This window comes from Pollachius pollachius (genome assembly GCF_949987615.1).
Source record: "Pollachius pollachius genome assembly, chromosome: 18".
Classification (NCBI taxonomy): Eukaryota; Metazoa; Chordata; class Actinopteri; order Gadiformes; family Gadidae; genus Pollachius; species Pollachius pollachius.
The window spans coordinates 17,342,599-17,361,402 of record NC_136951.1 but is presented as its reverse complement, the minus strand read 5'-3'; the positions used below and the strand labels follow the sequence as shown (position 1 = coordinate 17,361,402).

The following is an 18,804-nucleotide window of genomic DNA, read 5'->3' as shown; positions in this document are numbered from 1 at the left end:
ATAATAGCTATGGTGTGCACTGCTAGCTTAAGTAAGCAACGCTAAAGCTAGCAATGCAGTCCCTCGTTAAAGTACCCGCCATTTTGACGCGCCGCCAACCTTCAGACTCATCGACTTTGGGAACCGTTTACAAAAAGCTATTTTTTTTACGGTTACGGAAATGCTTCCCCGATTTAAATCTGACTTAAACGCTGTCTGATCCGTCGCTATATTCCCCCCCTCCACCAGGTGGCGCCGCGACAACTGGGAGATTAAGCTGATGGAGCAGCCGGACGAGCACTACAGCTTGGTGGGGGGCAACCTGGTCATCACCAACCCCCGGCAGAAGAAGCACGCCGGCAGCTACATCTGCGTGGCCAAAAACGTCTACGGCACGGTCATCAGCAAGGAGGCCAAGGTCAAGTTCGGATGTGAGTGCTTGTTACGTCCCCTGCTAGGGGAAGGGGTGGCAACATAAAACCAGATGTCTTTGGTTAACTTAAAGTCGTTTATTCAACCCGGATCTTGGGGTAATCAATGAAACACAAACAGAGGAGGCAAAACTACAAAAGGAAAAGGGCCGTTGGGTGCTGTCCAAATCAAAGAAATGAATATAACCAAAGAAAAGCTCCCCAAAATACACGAGTGGAACAGCACCCCGGCGCCTAGTGTTCCTGAACAAAGGTGTAACTGTGTGTCGGTTTTCGATAATGTCTAACAAACTTTCCCTAGGCCCAGTTCCCAGGTAGCTAACAAGAGCCTCAATCAAGTAACAAAGGAAAGCATTTCAAGACCTAAATGGCAAGCTGCAAATCCGAGACAAGCTGCCGCGAACGTTGAGCTCGCCCGTCTTTTATCTTCCTCGGATCCTCGGCTTTCCGATGCAGCAACCAATCACGTCCGGGGAAAGGCACATCAAAATTAACATAATGATAAACAAATTACATGCGCGGAAAAACACATGGTCATCTGCATGACATCGACAAACGGAGGATTTTACCCATGAGGGCGGGGCGTCGGTCCGCAACCGTAACAGTGCTGCTAACTTTTCAGCCAACGTTGCTAACTTTAGCGAGGTGCTGCAATGCTAACTGTAGCTAATACTTTTACATTGCTAACTGTAGTAAGTGGGCTGCATTGCTAACTTAAGCTAAAATGTCTTATTTCTGCCAGGCACTGCATTGATGACTTTTACTTGGGGCTGCATTGCTTACCTTAGCTATGTGCTGCATTGCTAATTGTAGCATTTTTTTTACATTTGCTTTTCATTGCTGACTTCATTGCAGCTAGGGACATATTTGCTAACTTTAGCGTTGCTTACTTAAGCCAGCATTGCTAACTATAGCTATTATTGGGGTCATCCCTATGTTCCCCAGGTCCTATGTTCCCCGGATGCAAAGGGTTAGGGTCAGGTTTAGGGTTATGATTAGGGTTAGGGTTAGGGTGAGGGTTAACCCTAGCCCCTGAGGGTTAACCCTAACCCTAACCATAACCAATCGGAGGAGAGACATTCTAACCAATCAGAGGCAAAAAAGGCGGTACTTGCCCCTACCATCCTACGAAAAAAAGATTTGCTCACAGGGTCCTATGTTCCCCGGTCACATACAAAGCGGGGAACATAGGACCCGGGGAACATAGGACCCGGGGAGCATAGATACGCTCCCCTATTGTTGCTAACTTTAGCAGGTCAAGGCAAATTAGCGCCTAATTCTGTGGCCCTGTGGCTAATGATGTTACTGCTACTACTCTTGCAAAGTGCATTAGCAGATCAGTGATTTTTTCAGAACGTCCCAGCGTCTCTTCGTGATCTGTTTGTTTCTCTTTGTCTCTCGCTCTAGTCATGGATGAGTTCCCACAGGAGGACAGAGAACCTGTCATTGCCAAGGAGGGTCAGGGGGCCGTTCTCCTGTGTGTACCCCCTAAGGCGTGGCCAGGTATGACGTAGCAGCCATCCCATAACTCCCCCCCCCCCCCCCCCTCGGTTTAACGTTCAACCAGGGAGTTTGACTCCCATTCTTAACGTCACAGGTTCAAACCTATAATGTTCAAACCTGTGTGTGTGTGTGTGTGTGTGTGTGTGCATGGTTTTGAGTGTGCATGTGTGTGTGTGCCTGTGTGTGTGTGTGTGGTCTTGGGGGATTTGTGTCTGTGTGTGTGTAACTGTGTATGGGGAGAACGACAAACAATTGAAAACAAACAATTAAAGCCACTATACCAATCTGTAGTGACACCAATCTACAAATATCTCGGGGCCTGTCCCTTTGACGATAACACCACTTTGTTTTCCCTCTCTTCTTCTTCTCCCCCCCCCCCCCAGCCGAGGTCACGTACCGCTGGATCTTCAACGAGTTCCCGGTCTTCCTGCAGACGGACCGCCGGCGCTTCGTGTCCCAGCGCACGGGGAACCTGTACATCTCCCGCGTGGAGGCGCAGGACGCCGGGAACTACTCCTGCTTCGTCTCCAGCCCCATCATCGGCAAGAGCGTCTTCTCCAAGTTCATCCCCCTCATCCCCACGCCGCCCGACGAAGGTGAGGCGCGCTGAAGCCCAACCGCCGCCACCGGGTCGATAGACAGATCCCTCTATCGGTCTCTATTGATCGACCTGCCTCTATCGGTCTCTATTGATCGACCTGCCCGATAGATCTCTATCGGTCTCCGTAGATCTATCCGTCTCGATCGATCTCTATAGATCTATCAATCTCTATAGATCTACCTGTCTCTATCTGTCGCTATCGGTTTCTATAGATCTATCCGTCTCTATCGATCTCTATAGATCTATCGGTCTCTATAGATCTATCGGTGTCTATAGATCTATTGGTCTCTATCAATCTCTATAGATCTATCGTTCTCTATAGATCTATCGGTCTCTGTAGATCTATCAGTCTCTATCGGTCTCTATCGGTCTCTAAAGATCTATCAGTCTCTATAGATCTCTATCGGCCTCTATAGATCTATCTGTCTCTATCGGTCATGATTGATCTATCTGTCTCGATCGATCTCTATCGATCTGTCTGTCTCTATCGGTCTCCAAGGATCTATCGGTCTCCATCGATCTCTATAGATCTGTCTGTCTCTATCGGTCTCTATTAATCTGTATCTTCTGTCTTACAAGACTGAGCCCGCCGACATATTGTGTGTTTATTCTTTTTTCTCTCTTGTTTGTTCCTTCTTTCCTTCCTCCGATTCTTCCTTCCTCTGCAAACTTTTTCCCCCCCTCTCTTCTGTCCTCCCTCCCTCCTTCTTTCCCTCCCTCATTCCCTTCCCCATCCCAATTCTGTCCTCTGAACCTCCTTTCTCCCTCCCTTCCTCCCTCCCTTACTTTCTCCATCCATCATTTTATCTATCCATCACTCAATCCCACTTTTTCTCCCTCCCTCCCTCCCACCTTCCCTTCCTCCTTTTCTCCCTCTTTTCTTTCTTCCCTCCCTCCCTCCTTCTTTCCCTTCCCCTGACTCACTTCCCTCCCTCCCCTCTCTGTGTCCCCCCCAGGGGATGAGAGGAGGTACCCAGCAGACATCGCTGTGATGTTCCCAGACACCACTGCCATGCTGGCCTCCAACATCACCCTTGAGTGCTTCGCCCTCGGCAAGTAAGTCACGACGAATCTAGCACGCACAAAGACACAAACACACACACACACACACACACACACACACACACACACACACACACACACACACACACACACACACACACGTTAGATTGTATTTTGTAATTTAAGTACCACTAGTCAGGAACCAAATTGGAGACTAAATGACTAAAACGACAAAATATTTTATCGGAAATGCCTTTCGTTTAGACGGTGACAGTCTTTGGGGCTTAAACACGCAAATATTTGAAACCACCCTCCAGAGTGGAAAACTTGAATACGCTCCGCTGTAGCGTTTCCGTCTACACTGCCACGACGCAAAACTCTGCTCAGATCTGCTCACGACGCGTACGCGATTACGTCGCATACATGCGCAAGTACAGGGAAATAAACAAACATGTTGGATTATTTCCATGCGTCGGACCTTGAAGCTGCTCTGGCAGCTCTAATAAACTTACAGGAGACTTTCCACGAAATGTACAGGATCTGAACAGATAATATTACTGAACAGAGAAGGATCTTTTTGGTTTTCGCGGCGTGGATAAGAGAAGAAGGAAGATTCTACGCATGCGCTCAGACAAGGCGGTGTTGTGTGATGGTGTATCACAGCACCACCTAGCCGCCTGGCATGCATGCCCAATCGAATTCCACACACTTTTGCGTCACCGTATGCACGCGGATTTCCTCCCGAAAAACACTCGGAATAAAAAGTGAAGACGCGACTCCACTTCTGCGTCTTCTGTTCAGGCCGTCATCATGTAAACGTAGCCTAATACATGTAAACGTACAATGTGTGTGTGTGTGTGTGTGTGTGTGCGTGTGTGCGCGCCTGTCAGCCCCGTCCCTGAGATCGTGTGGAGGAAGTACGAGAGCACCGACCTGCCGGCCAACCACGAGATCAGCGCTTCGGGGGCGCGGCTCCACCTTTACAACATCCAGTACGAGGACGCGGGCGCCTACGACTGCGAGGCCATCAACACCAAGGGCAAGGACGTGCACAAGGCCTGGGTCTACGTGGAGTGTAGGTCCTGCCGCCGCCTCCCTGCTGCTCCACGCCGTCGGGGAACTACGTTGATGCGGCCCTGTGTGTGTGTGTGTGGGGGAGGGGGTGGTCAATTAATGTGTGTGTATGGGGGTCAATTAATATGTGTTTGTGTGTGTGGGGGGTCAATTTATGTGTGTGTGTGTGTGTGTGTGGGGGGGAAGGGGTGGTCAATTAATGTGTGTGTATGGGGGTTAATTAATATGTGTTTGTGTGTGTGGGGGGTCAATTTATGTGTGTGTGTGTGTGTGTGGGGGGTCAATTTATGTGTGTGTGTGTGTGTGTGTGGGGGGGGGTGGTCAATTAATGTGTGTGTACGGGGGTCAATTAATATGTGTTTGTGTGTGTGGGGGGTCAATTTATGTGTGTGTGTGTGTGTGTGTGTGTGGGGGGTCAATTTATGTGTGTGTGTGTGTGTGTGTGTGGGGGGGTGGTCAATTAATGTGTGTGTATGGGGGTCAATTAATATGTGTTTGTGTGTGTGGGGGGTCAATTTATGTGTGTGTGTGTGTGTGTGTGGGGGGGTGGTCAATTAATGTGTGTGTATGGGGTCAATTAACATGTGTTTGTGTGTGTGTGTGTGTGTGTGGGGGAGGGGGTGGTCAATTAATGTGTGTGTATGGGGGTTAATTAATATGTGTTTGTGTGTGTGGGGGGTCAATTTATGTGTGTGTGTGTGTGTGTTGGGGGGGGGTGGTCAATTAATGTGTGTGTATGGGGGTCAATTAATATGTGTTTGTGTGTGTGTGTGTGTGTGTGGGGGAGGTCAACAAATGTTTGTGTGTGTGTGTGTGTGGGGGGGGACAATTAATATGTGTGTGTGTTGGTCAATGAATGTGTGAGTGAGTGTATGTGGGGGAGGTCAATTAATGTTTGTGTGTGTGTGAGTGGGGAGATGCATGTGTGTGTGTGTCAGTTTGTTGGTTGCTGAATGTAGGGTTCAAAAAGGCGATATGATTGACTCAGTATTATCCATCTACACCCATTACAATCAGTAAAATTAGTTTTGTTTGTTTGTTTGTTTTGATGACCAGCTGCTCCAGAGTGGGCGGAGACCATCAGCAACACGCAGGTGGACCTGGGCTCGGAGCACACCATGCGCTGCGTGGCCTCCGGGAAGCCCTTCCCCTTCATCCGCTGGTACAAAGATGGATACATGGTGGGAAAGCTGCGCGCCTCCTTCATTTGTTTTTAATAGTGAGCCATGGCGCCCTCCAGTGGTCGGAGCGGTGCATTACAGTTTTTGACGTGATGTACCTGCTTCCTAAAATACTTCCTCATTTACAAAGTAATACCTCAATAGCTCATTTATTCACTCAGCCATGCATTTCAGCTTATTTAAATATAAGAATATTAAAGCCTGTATATCTTAGTAAATAATTACATATGGTTTAATACATTTTTTATATACTCAATACTCGACTGACAAAAACAGTTCAACACACAATCCACTGCTATTGTGTTAAGACTAAATCCAAAGTAGGCATGTGATTTCTATATTTTATAATTATAAATTTCTTAAAATGTATTTAAATATATGTCGAGATGATATTGCTACAATGAGAGATTGTTTTGTTTCTTCTGTATTTCCTAGTTCGGGAAAGGAGAGCTAAAGTTTTCCAGCCTAACGTTGGATGACTCAGGGATGTACCAGTGTGTCGCGGAAAACTACTACGGCATCAAGTACGCCAACGCAGAGCTACGCGTGATTTGTGAGTCGGCTCATCACAGTGCGCTCGGATTGGCTGTTAGTTACTATTTTGGTATTGTGTGTGTTTTAAATCATGATGTGATAAGGTAAGTTTTACTTTGATAATCCAAGATGGTACATTTGGGTGAAACAGGAGAAATACGTAATGGTAGTAAGAATGAATAAAAAAATGCATATTTAAATTGTTCAGGATATTCTGTACCTTCTAAATACCCTATATTCTACATTATTAACACTAAGTCCTGAAACAAAGTCCTGCAAAGTTACATTATAGAGTGAATTGGGTGCTGTGAAATAAGCTATATACACTTTAGAACATTGTTAACATTATTTTTGGTCCTTCCTCCCTCCGTCAGCCTGCGCTCCGACCTTCGAGCTGAACCCGGTGAGGAAGCAGCTACTGGGGGCTCGGAACGGCCGGGTGGTGATCGAGTGTCGGCCCCGAGCGGCCCCCCGACCGCGGTTCATCTGGACCAAGGGCAAGGAGCTGCTCTACAACAACTCACGGTACCGCCCACAGAACGCACGTTACAACTCTCAGAACCCACACTAAACGTCACAACAACTCTCAGAACCCACACTAAACGTCACAACAACTCACAGAACCCACACTAAACGGTACAACAACTCTCAGAACCCACACTAAATGGTACAACAGCCCTCAGAACCCACACTAAACGGTACAACAACCCTCAGAACCCACACTAAACGGCACAATGAACTCACAGAACCCACACTAAACGGTACAACAACCCTCAGAACCAACACTAAATGGTACAACAACCCACAGAACCCACACTAAACGGTACAATGAACTCACAGAACCCACACTAAACGGTACAACAACCCTCAGAACCCACACTAAACGGTACAACAACCCACAGAACCCACACTAAACGGTACAATGAACTCACAGAACCCACACTAAACGGTACAACAACTCACAGAACCCACACTAAACGGTACAACAACTCACAGAACCCACACTAAACGGTACAACAACCAACAGAACCCACACTAAACGGCACAACAACCCACAGAACCCACACTAAACGGCACAACAACCCACAGAACCCACACTAAACGGTACAACAACCCACAGAACCAACACTAAACGGTACAATGAACTCACAGAACCCACACTAAACGGTACAACAACCCTGAGAACCAACACTAAACGGTACAACAACCCACAGAACCCACACTAAACGGTACAATGAACTCACAGAACCCACACTAAACGGTACAACAACCCTCAGAACCCACACTAAACGGCACAACAACCCTCAGAACCCACACTTAACGGTACAACAACTCACAGAACCCACACTAAACGGTACAACAACTCACAGAACCCACACTAAACGGTACAACAACTCACAGAACCCACACTAAACGGTACAACAACTCACAGAACCCACACTAAACAGTACAACCCATAGAACCCAAATTAAACAGTACAACCCATAGAACCCACATTAATCGGTACAACCCATAGAACCCACATTAAACGGTACAACCCACAGAGACAGAACCCACGTTAAACGGTACAACCCACAGAGACAGAACCCACGTTAAACGGTACAACTGACAGAGACAGAACCCACGTTAAACGGTACAACTGACAGAGCCCACGTGTATGTCTTTACAAGTGACTCTACATCACTTTGAATTAAATGACTTCATCTGAATAACACACATTGTAGCTCAAGGCCTCACTGGTCAGAATGGTCTGGTGCGTTAGGAAACAACACCAGGTGCACTGTAGGATACGTAGTCATGGTGTATTTATGTGTTCCCGCAGCATCTCGCTGATGTATGACGGCAGTCTGGAGATCCTGAACGCCACGAAGAACGACGAGGGCGTGTACACCTGCCTGGCAGAGAACGACCGGGGAAAGGCCAACAGCTCCGGAACGCTCACCATCACAGGTGGGTGCGGTGTGTGTGTGTGTGTGTGTGTGTGTGTGTTTTTGTGAATTAATATGTGTGGATAGATGTGTTTGTGTGAATTAATATGTGTGGATAGATGTTTGTGTCTGTGTGTGTGTTTGTGTGAATTAATATGTGTTGGTAGATGAGTGTGTGTAGGTGTGTGTGTTTGTTAATTAATGTGTGTGGGTAGAAGCCTGTGTGTGTGTGTGTGTGTGTGTGTGTTAATTAATGTGTCAGGGTAGATTTCTGTGTGTGCGTGTGTGTCTGTGTCTACCCCTCCCTCCCTGTGTCTATGAATGTGTGTGGGTAGATGCGTGTTTGTGTGTGTGTCAATTAATGTGTGTGGGTAGATGCGTGCATGTGTGTGTGTCAATAAATGTGTGTGGTTAGATGCGCCTGTGTGGGTATGAATTAATTTGTGTGGGTAGATACGTGCGTGTGTGTGTGTATCAATTAATGTGTGTGGGTAGATACGTGCGTGTGTGTGTGTGTGTGTGTGTGTGTGTACTTGTCAATTAATATTTGTACGTATTGCGTGTGTGTCTGTTCATTGGTCTTAATATTCATGTTATGACATCATCATCATCAGCATCATGATGATGCTGATGATGATGATGTCATCATCAGCATCATCTGGTACCTTTAACAGGCTTTACCTGTTAAAGGTACCAGAGAGACTGTTGACCTGATCTTCAATACATTGCACTTTCCAAAATGCTTTTTTAACTTTGCTATCTATTTTTTTTAATGCTTTTTTAACCTTGCCTTTATTTGCCTTATCTATTTTCTATAATTGTATTTTATTGTTTAGCCCTTTGATTCTGCCTTGTGTATGAAAAGTGCTATGTGTGTGTGTGTGTGTGTGTGTGTGTGTGTGGCCATGACGCGGTCCCTCTCTCTGTCGCACTCTGTCTCCCCCTAGAGGCCACGGAGCTCACTGTCCTCCCCGAGGACACCATGGCCAAGGTGGGGGAGGAGGTGATCCTGGACTGCGGCGCGTCCTACGACCCCATGCTGGACATCGCCTTCGTCTGGGCCGTGGACTACCGCCTCATCGACTTTGAGGCCGAGTGGCAGCACTACGAGAGAGTCGTGGTACTGATGCTGAGGATGATGAGGAGGATGATGATGATGATGATGATGAGGAGGAGGAGGAGGATGAGGAGGAGGATGATGAGGAGGAGGAGGATGATGAGGAGGAGGAGGAGGAGGATGATGAGGATGATGAGGAGGAGGATGATGAAGAGGATGATGATGATGAGGAGGAATGAGGATGAAGAGGATGAGGATGATGAGGAGGATGATGATAAAGAGGATGATGATGAGGAGGAGGAGGATGATGGGGATGATGATGAGGAGGGTGATGATGATGATGAGGGTGATGATGATGAAGACGATGATGATGCTGAGGAGGATGATGATGATGAGGATGACGATGAAGAGGATGACGATGATGAGGATGATGATGAGGGTGATGATGATGATGATGAGGAGGATGATGAGGATGATGATGATGCTAAGGATGATGATGAGGAGGATGATGATGAAGATGATGATGATGAGGGTGTACTAGGTGTAGATCGGTGAGTCAGAATCTCTGAGTTGACTTTGAGGAATTTGCCTATTTTATTTTTTTTTAAAGAGTCTGGAAATGTCCTTGAAAAGGATTAGGATTCATGTCATAAATAACGGGTAAAATACTTTTTCCGACTTTTTTCATATTGTGCTACATTTATTGTTCGAGTCATTCTTTTTTTTTTGATTTTAATACTCTACATTGATTACCTAAATCCCCCAGTGCAAACCGAACAATGTTAGATTGCTGACAATTGATTCCATAAATTCTCTCTCTCTCTCCCCCCCCACCCAGGATGAGGATGAGGGCAACGGTTACCTGAGGATCATGAACGTCCAGGTGTGGCACGAGGGCCGCTACACGTGCACGGCTCAGACAGTGGTGGACAACGCCACCGCGTACGCCGACCTCAAGATCGTAGGTCAGTCCCGCCCCCACCCAGCCCACCAATCACCAGAGGGAGCTGTTCTCGTAGCCAATTAGATTGGGTTGGATTGGACTAGACTAGACTAGACGATGCCAGACTAGATTTAAGATAAGATCAGATGACATAAGCTTGATTAGAGTAGATCAAAGTATTTTAGTTAGTACTTTATTCATGCCAGAAGGGAAAAATGTAAACAGTTTTTTAAATGCAACAGTGTTAATTATTTTTCTTATCGTCTACCTTTTGTCCCCTTCCGCCACCCGTTCACCAGGCGTCCCGGGGCCTCCCGGTGTCCTGCGTGTGGAGGAGATCAGAGACTCCTCCATCAAGCTGGCATGGAGCAAAGGAGGCGACCACAACAGCCCCATCCTCTACTACACCATCCAGACCAGACACTTCTGGGCTCTGAACGAGGACGACTGGAGAGTCGCCACCACCTGTGAGTACGGAATGCCGCCACTAGGGGGCGACATTGTTTCAGAAAACGATTTTAAGCGCGCTAACGTGCCCCTTTATCTGTTAACAATCGGGATGAACTCCCAAAAAAACTTTTTTCTGGGGAGGTTTGAGTAGATGGAGGACCTTTGTTATTTGTATTTAACTGTTCTTTTTGATCGGACATCTTCTGAATTGGTAACCATTGCTTACAAAGCTTCTTAAAACCTATCGTTTTGTACAGAGGTTTCAAGCAGTTGTTTTAGATATTTCGACCGGAGATTTTATATTTTTCTTGAATTAAATAAATGTACTTATCACTTGAAATTTAAAATACATATTGACACATCCATTGGAGTACACATTTGTCTTTCAATATTCATTTCAAAATTTAAAAAAAATCAAATTTTGTTGAACCCAACCTACCCCAGCCTGCGTTGCTGTTCGTAGCTAACCCTATGATGTTCTCCGTGTCAAAGCTCCGGCGTTCCTGGACGGTAACGCGGAGATGGCCGACGTCACAGACCTGTTCCCCTGGATGGAGTACCAGTTCAGGGTCATCGCCACCAACCAGTACGGCGCCGGCGAAGCCAGCATCCCCTCCATCAAAATCAAGACCTGGGACGCCCGTAAGAGACAAGAGAAACGCTCAGAAGCAGATGAGGGGGGGCGAGAATGGTCTAGGGGTAGCCCAGTTAGGGTGTTTAACTCCCAGTCAAAAGGTGCTGGGTTTGAACCCCGTAAAAGCACAATTTAGGATAAGGGATATTTTTTTGCGTTTCAGAATACGCTGATTCTTTAAATAATTAATGCTTTCGAGAAGTTTGCCTAACCCTTTCATTTGCTAGAAATGGTCAATTCCCTTTTGTGTTCCTGGGTATTTTTTTTTTTCGTAATTCACAACAAACAACAAAATAAAATATTAACATCGATACCTTCCTCCCCTGGCTGCTCATTAATGATACGTATCTAAAAAGCTACAAAAGGCAATAGTCAAGATAGTGAGGAAAAACTTTAGGGGGGTTTTATTATGGATGTTTCTATGTTGGGTATGTGAACACTAATATAATCCTGCCATGTTTTGACACACTTCTTTTCTTTTCCTTTTTTCTGTCAGCTCCCGTGGTTTCTCCAACTGACGTGGCCGGTTATGGAGGAAGAGATGGAGAGATCTTCATCACGTGGAAAGTAAGTCCCACTATGGCTCTATTTACCCATCATTTGAATGTTATAGTGTAGGATGGTGGATAGTCTAGTGGCCAGGCAGTTTGACTCTCTGCTGAAATGTACTGAGTTTATTTACCATTTCCTTAAGGCTAAACTGCAGGCATTTCTTGAGGAAGAAACTTCAAATCTAATGTTGGACAAAAATATCATGAAATCACTATCGATAAGTATTTGTCCAGGTTATCTCAAGCTACGAGCTAATTCAAATGTCACACATTGCGACATTAAACCTGGTATCCCAAATAGGGGAGGGACAAAACATCGATACGGTATATCTTTGTCCTTCTTCGTGCAATACAAGAATCGATGCACAGGGGCCAAATATTGATGTTCTTTAAATACTTTAAAGAATATACATCACTTTTTTTTAACAGACGGGTAACTGAAAAACTCAGTTTGGACCTTGAATAAAGACAGAAATCCATCTCTTAACCTGTTCACGGCCATTATGTATTCATAGTCATACATATGTATATTGTCTAACAATATATGTATTAGCTCAGAAACGCTGTATCGAGAGCTATTAGCGGTATCGTGGTCCATGTATCGCAAATTGTATCCCTGTGATTCCCACCCCTAATCCCAAAGACCACAAAGCTAGGCTTACTCAATCGCAACATCCTGACCTCCCACAGCCCGTCGAACCCTGGTACTTCTCGGGCAAGAAGTTTGGCTACATCGTGGCCTTCAAGCCCCACGACGCGTACGACTGGTGGTACGAGACCATCTCGGACCCCGAGACCCGGCGCTACGTGCACCGGGACCCCTACTTCGTGCCCACCGAGGAGGACTTCCAGGTGCGGGAGTTCCAGGTGAAGGTCAAGTCATTCAACGTGAAGGGCGACGGGCCCTACAGCCCCACCACCGTCGTCTACTACCCGCGAGAAGGTGAGCCGTCCCGGGTCCGGTTTCGGCCTGGGTTTCGTCCCTCGGTTAAACTGTTAAAATGTAGTTTGAGTAAGCGCTTACGCAAAGCCTTGATTGTCACACTCCTTTATAATGAATGAGTGTTGGATGAGAACAATATTTGTGTTTGCGTTCTGGGGGGGTCGTATTTTTACATTTTACGTTTTGGATGTGCTTTGCTATGTCTGACGATCAAAGTTTTAAAGATTAGTAAAAATCAGGAAGCTGATAATGTACTAAAATGATGACATCGACAACTTTGCTTTCCCTCGACCAACCGTGTGATCACATTTCTACACCATCGACACAGAACCCTTTTCAGTTAAACACTGAAAAGCACGAGAACCCTTGTTAGCCTCGTCTCCTGGATGACCCTCAGCCTGCTGAAAGTAGGTTTTCTCCCTCTCTCGGTCTCCAGTGCCCTCGGAGCAACCCACAGACGTGTACGCCCGACCAGTCTCGTCTCATGAGGCCTTGGTGTGGTGGCTGCCTGTGGTCGACACCGGCACGGGCCTGCAGCAGTACATCGAAGGGTACCAGGTAACCGACCCCTCAGATGATACTCTAATGTTAGTGTGAGTCTGTCAGTTTAGTATTTCTCATAGAGGCCCTGCATTATGGAATGCCTTACCTCCCCTATTAAGATCCATATCATCCCGCTCCCTCTTTAAAAAGCAGCTTAACCCATTTGCACCGGCTGCTGCGCGGAGCAACATTGTATGTACTACATACAATGTTGCTCCGCGCAGCAGCCGGTACAAATGGGTTAAAAAACATCTTATCTTCTCATGAATCATCTCATCACCTCCTGTCCTCTTCATTGCCCCACTTTTTTTTTTCTCTATCTAAGACTTATATTTATCACATCCTTTTCCATCTGAATTTGATTATTTAGATTATTTATGTACTTTGTCTCCTTATTTTCTGAAGTTTATTTGTTAGCCTACTAAATATGATTTGATTCTGATCATTGACAGGGGTGGAACTCTTGTACACGCCCTTTGGGCTTCGTTTCCTCCTTGCACCATTAATGTTAATGTGTGCTAATTAAATAAACTAAACTAAATGTATGGATCCCCCACGAGTGAAAAATATTGACTTTATTCAACTACAGGAGGCCTCGCCAAATGCTGGGATGCAAAATAGTTTTTGCTTTGTCTGTTTGAGAGATTTAGTTGGAATTGTGAATACATACAAGATATTTAATCAACAGTTGAATAATAATTATCACTATGTGTAAAATGTATGCCTCATTAACTAGCGGAAAAGTTCCGAAGCACTTCCAGTGTAGGATGCATTGTCGTATCCTTGGGCGGAAGCCGCTTTGATAAGCTGCTTCTCAAGCTGCTTCTCAAGTTGCTTCTCAAGCTGCTTCTTGAGTTGCTTCTCGAGCTGCTTCTTGAGCTGCTTATGGAGCTGCTTCTAAAGCTGCTTCTCGAGCTGCTTCTCAAGTTGCTTCTGGAGCTGCTTATGGAGCTGCTTCTGGAGCTGCTTATCAAGCTGCTTCTAAAGCTGCTTTTCGAGCTGCTTCTCAAGCTGCTTCTCGAGCTGCTTCTCTAGCTCACTATGTATTTGATCAGTGGGTACCATCGGTGATTGAGGAGAACATCACCAGAGGTAGGCAGCGAGGAACATTAACGACTATTGGATCATAGCTAATATCTGTAATGTTCGTCAATGACTTAACGAGAGCAACCTGTTTCGCTAAGGCTACCTATAAAGCTATCCCGATGATACCATGTCCATGTTGCGGCCAGGTGAAGTACTGGCGGAAGTACGACGACACGGAGCCCGGGGCCAACCGGATCTTCGTGCCGGCCACGGAGAACCAGACGCGCCTGGAGAACATGCTGCCGGACGCCCACTACCTCATCGAGGTGCGGGCCTACAACGGCGCCGGCTTTGGACCGCCCAGTGAGCACTGCGAGATGTTCACCAGGAGACCGCGTAAGACCACCTTCGAAAAAACACATGTTGTACAGGACTTTATAACATGACTGTTGTCATGTTTTAGATGACCAGGAATGTGTTGAACTTCAACATGCGTTCAACATGTAAATGTGCCAGATTTTGCCATTCAGGTGAATTTTCATCTGTCGTCCCTGGCAGGTTGATAGCTTAAAATAAATGATAAAAAAAAAACTACAGAAATACAACACATAAGCAAACAACAAAATAACAAAAGCACAGACAAGTAAAAGGACACAAGCACTATTCCAAACCATAACAGGTTGGTGGTGTGTGAAGAACATAAAACAAGTAGCATACAGACACAGATAAAAGTGCATGAGATGTTGTGATATTGATGTCGGTTGGCTTGATGAAGGTCAGGCGGTTGCAATCTCTTTGCAGAGAGACAACGTTGAGGTTTGTGTCAATTCATCTTGGGATTGATCTTCAAATGTTAATGTTGGTGGCGATGGTGCTTATGTATATCGAAGTCCGACTGAAACTATAGATTTTGGTTCCAAAGGCCAATGTTTAACCATGTCTTTTGTATTCTGAAGTACTACTGATTGTAGTTTTTTTGGGGATCTATATATTTGGGATCTATAACTTTATATTTCGGTGTTATACATTGTTTGTCTTTTAACAGCTTTGTGTCGTCATTGTCGTGCACATTATTTAACCCTAGTTATTTGAGTGTTTGGTTTTAAAGTAGCATTATGCTATCATGGTTATGTACTTTGAAGTACTACATAATACATTTTTTCTGTTTAAAATGACTTGGTATAATGTGCCTGTAGTCATTGTTACCTCCACTTGACTCCAGCACCCCCAGACGCTCCCAGGATGTGGCGCTATGTCAGCTGGACAGGCCAGTGGCTGTACGTCTGGTGGGACCACATCGCCTACGACTGGTTCGGAGACATCTCCTTCCCCCTGTACTACAAGGTAGGCACACACACAAACGGTGGAGTCAAACATGCAAGGCAACAGCCAGCTCGTCGGGAGCAGTTAGCTTTAGGTGTCTTGGTCTGGGACATCCCAACCGCAGCTATGAGGAGTCGGGGATTGAACTAGCAACCTTCCAGTAAAAGTCAACGCAACCCGCTATAACTCCTGCGCCAAGCCGACCATCCTCATTGCCATGCCTGTGTCATTTTTCTGCAAGAAAGAGCCCGGTTAAAGAATCCTAGGTGGGGCGTAGCAGCCACCTAGGTGGCGTGCGTTATTGGCTTTGCTACACCCACTCAACTGAACAATATCTCCCAACGTCTCCTCGTCAAGGTCATGTTCCGGAAAACAGGCTACATCTACGGGAAGGTTTACATCACAGGCTGGCACTTCATGGACTTCCCCATGCCCCAGGTCGGGGACTATGAGCTCATGGTCCGGGGCCGCTACGAGGGGGGCGACGGGCCTGTCCGGAAGATCAGGATCAAAGGTAAGCCCCCCCCCCCACTGTCCACACTTCAAGGTGTGGGTATTTTAAACATGTATTGTTGTAGAAAATGAAGCTACTGTGTTTTATAGAGGGCGGGGTAGTCTAGTAACTCTGGGATTTGTCTCGCAATTTCCCCCGGGATTGATATTGTTTTGAATTGAAACTCTAATGTTTTATCGTGGCGTTATTTCAATGTAAAATGGGTCAATATTCTCGTTTTGATCAAATTGTTTATTTTATAGAACAGATAGGTTTTATGTGTTTTTGAAATGGTGAGACCGCCACTAGTGGTGAAAAAGATCCCGATCGATGAGTCCCTGATTGTTTGCTTCTGCCTGTCCTTTTGTCTCGCTCAGGGGAGGGAACTATGACCACGCCTTCTCTAAGCCTGGCCTCGATGCTGGTCCTGGCTCTTTGCATTATGGGAGGCCTGATCTAGGCCCATCCCTGGCACCAATGCCTGGAAAGGACTCTGAGAAAGGAAAGGAGGGAGTACAAGGATCCTAAAAGGAAAATCCAACTTTTAATTGATATAGAAGCCAAACCTCTCATCTCCAAACTACATAATGGGTACAAAAATATTGAACTGTATTGGATTATGTTCGCATACAAACGATTACCCTTCCAAACAAGTTTTTTCTCTATCAGGTGCTGTTTGTTTTTAAATGTTTAAGAGCTCTAAACCTGTTTATTTGTCAGGAACAAAAAAACCTCGACAAATGGTGACACATTTTGTCCAATCAACTGTCTGGAAAGTTTTGTTGTGTTCTGCATTGTGTGGTCTGCCCAACTTTTGCCCAGTTATTAATACGATTATTTCCCTGATCTTTTGGCGGGCTGTAAACCACTGGCACCGTGACGTTTGGCCATTATCCTGTGATTTGATGTTTGGACCTGAGAATTAAAAGACGGCACTTATATATTGCAAGGCACGAAGGCAATCTGTAAAATAGACTGTATATATTTCTCTCAATACCACTTTAAATATTAATTTATGCACTTCATATTAACCAGCATCAAGCTTTTCAATGTCCATGACTCTGAATACTATAGTATGCAAATTGATGTACTGTCTTCGTAGTATTGCTACGATGTAGGGAGAACGTAGGAGTGTAATAAATATATAACAGCTGAATGTACCCTACTAGAATTAGCTGCATTTTGGGGTATTCTTGACAGTAACGGTAAAGCTAAGCATTCTGGGAGATGGAGTTCATATCAGATATAGTTCCATGGCACTGAGCTTAATGATCATTGTTTGAGTAAATGTCTTTGAATTACTTTATTGAATGACACATCGTTCTGCCGTGTTCAGCTTAGACAGCTTACACTACACCCACATGCACTGTATTAAGAATGTTTAATTCTTACCAGCTTGAAGCCATTAAAGAGCTTTCATAAAGATATTAGAAAAAAACTAAAATGGAGGCCAGGGTACAACCAATCACAAGTAAGTGTGTTTAATTTTCTTCAGTCTGTACTTCTCATGCTGCTAATCAATTAAATGCAATGATATAAACACTCAATCCGTTGTCTGAAATTGTTCTATTGTTGTCTACACAGCGCTCTAAAATGTAATGTACTATGTGTTTTCTGTCACCAGGTGGCAGTGTTTCCATAAACCTCAGTTGTCTAAGAGCTTTTTTATCTCCGCCTCTCTCACTTGCATTTCCGAAGCCCTTAGGACTCGTTTGATTGGCCAAAGGTCAGAAAAAAAAGTTGTCAATTACATGCTAAAGAAAAATGTAGCCAAGTAAATCACCATTCAACACCGGTCCTTAGATACAAAATGTCCATGACATACAGGTCCACGACATATGTCCAGAGTACGACAGAGGAGGGTTAGGGTGTTTTGACTACCAAGCTGAAAAGCTTCTAAGTGGTTCTAGGTGCTATGATCTTGCCTAGGCCACCAAAATGGCTAGTGCCGGCCCTGTACACACACACACGCACACACACGCATGCACGCACGCACACACAATCACACGCACACAAACAGACCATACATATTTCTCCTTGGGGATTTAACGATTTCAGCCAGCCAGCTTATTCCTAGTCATTGTTGGGACAACAATGGCTATGTCCCTCCCTCTCCCCTGGTCCCTTGGATGTACATATTCCTTTGTAGTGCCATCATTGGAACCTGCACACAATAGAAGAAGAGAGTTGGGGGGGGGTAGATGGAATCGGATGGACGCTCTTGAAGGTTTGGGTTAGCAACCCTGCATTGATCAGTGAAACGACAACTACCTGCAGTCAATTAGGGAAGTCTCGAGAGGTACGGTCAAGACCGGGAAACTCACTCTACTTCAATCGCCTGGAAGAGGGATGGCAGAAGTCTGGCTCCACACTGTGTAAAAGCAATGGTACCATGAAGCACGGTCAATAATATCGCATACAAATATAGCACAGAGATGGATTGTCTGTATTTCCCATGTAGTTTTCTGAATAATAATGGGTGGTGTAATTGTTTCCCAGAGGACGATTGGGTCAAATTTTTCATACAAGCCCGAAGAAGCATCCTGTACTGGGATTCATCGAAGACCTAATTGCACCCCCCAAGGCTCGCCTTTTCCTTGTATATTAA

General features: G+C 45.5%; 1 protein-coding gene across 1 annotated transcript in view; it reads left to right on the top strand.

Annotated features, from left to right (window-relative positions):
* cntn1b (contactin 1b) overlaps window positions 1-17,715 on the top strand; it is a 22,800-nt gene extending 5,085 nt beyond the window's left edge. Inside the window, exons 5-24 of the mRNA XM_079756156.1 lie at window positions 229-410; window positions 1,818-1,913; window positions 2,297-2,509; window positions 3,471-3,570; window positions 4,407-4,591; window positions 5,647-5,771; window positions 6,207-6,324; window positions 6,680-6,830; window positions 8,128-8,255; window positions 9,181-9,353; window positions 10,129-10,255; window positions 10,533-10,700; window positions 11,176-11,325; window positions 11,814-11,884; window positions 12,559-12,811; window positions 13,248-13,369; window positions 14,587-14,776; window positions 15,603-15,724; window positions 16,061-16,217; window positions 16,574-17,715. Of these exons, the coding sequence (XP_079612282.1) occupies window positions 229-410; window positions 1,818-1,913; window positions 2,297-2,509; window positions 3,471-3,570; window positions 4,407-4,591; window positions 5,647-5,771; window positions 6,207-6,324; window positions 6,680-6,830; window positions 8,128-8,255; window positions 9,181-9,353; window positions 10,129-10,255; window positions 10,533-10,700; window positions 11,176-11,325; window positions 11,814-11,884; window positions 12,559-12,811; window positions 13,248-13,369; window positions 14,587-14,776; window positions 15,603-15,724; window positions 16,061-16,217; window positions 16,574-16,656 (2,914 nt within the window). The 3' untranslated portion in view covers window positions 16,657-17,715. The remainder of the gene's footprint in view (window positions 1-228; window positions 411-1,817; window positions 1,914-2,296; window positions 2,510-3,470; window positions 3,571-4,406; window positions 4,592-5,646; window positions 5,772-6,206; window positions 6,325-6,679; window positions 6,831-8,127; window positions 8,256-9,180; window positions 9,354-10,128; window positions 10,256-10,532; window positions 10,701-11,175; window positions 11,326-11,813; window positions 11,885-12,558; window positions 12,812-13,247; window positions 13,370-14,586; window positions 14,777-15,602; window positions 15,725-16,060; window positions 16,218-16,573) is intronic.
* The last annotated feature ends 1,089 nt before the right edge of the window (window positions 17,716-18,804 follow it).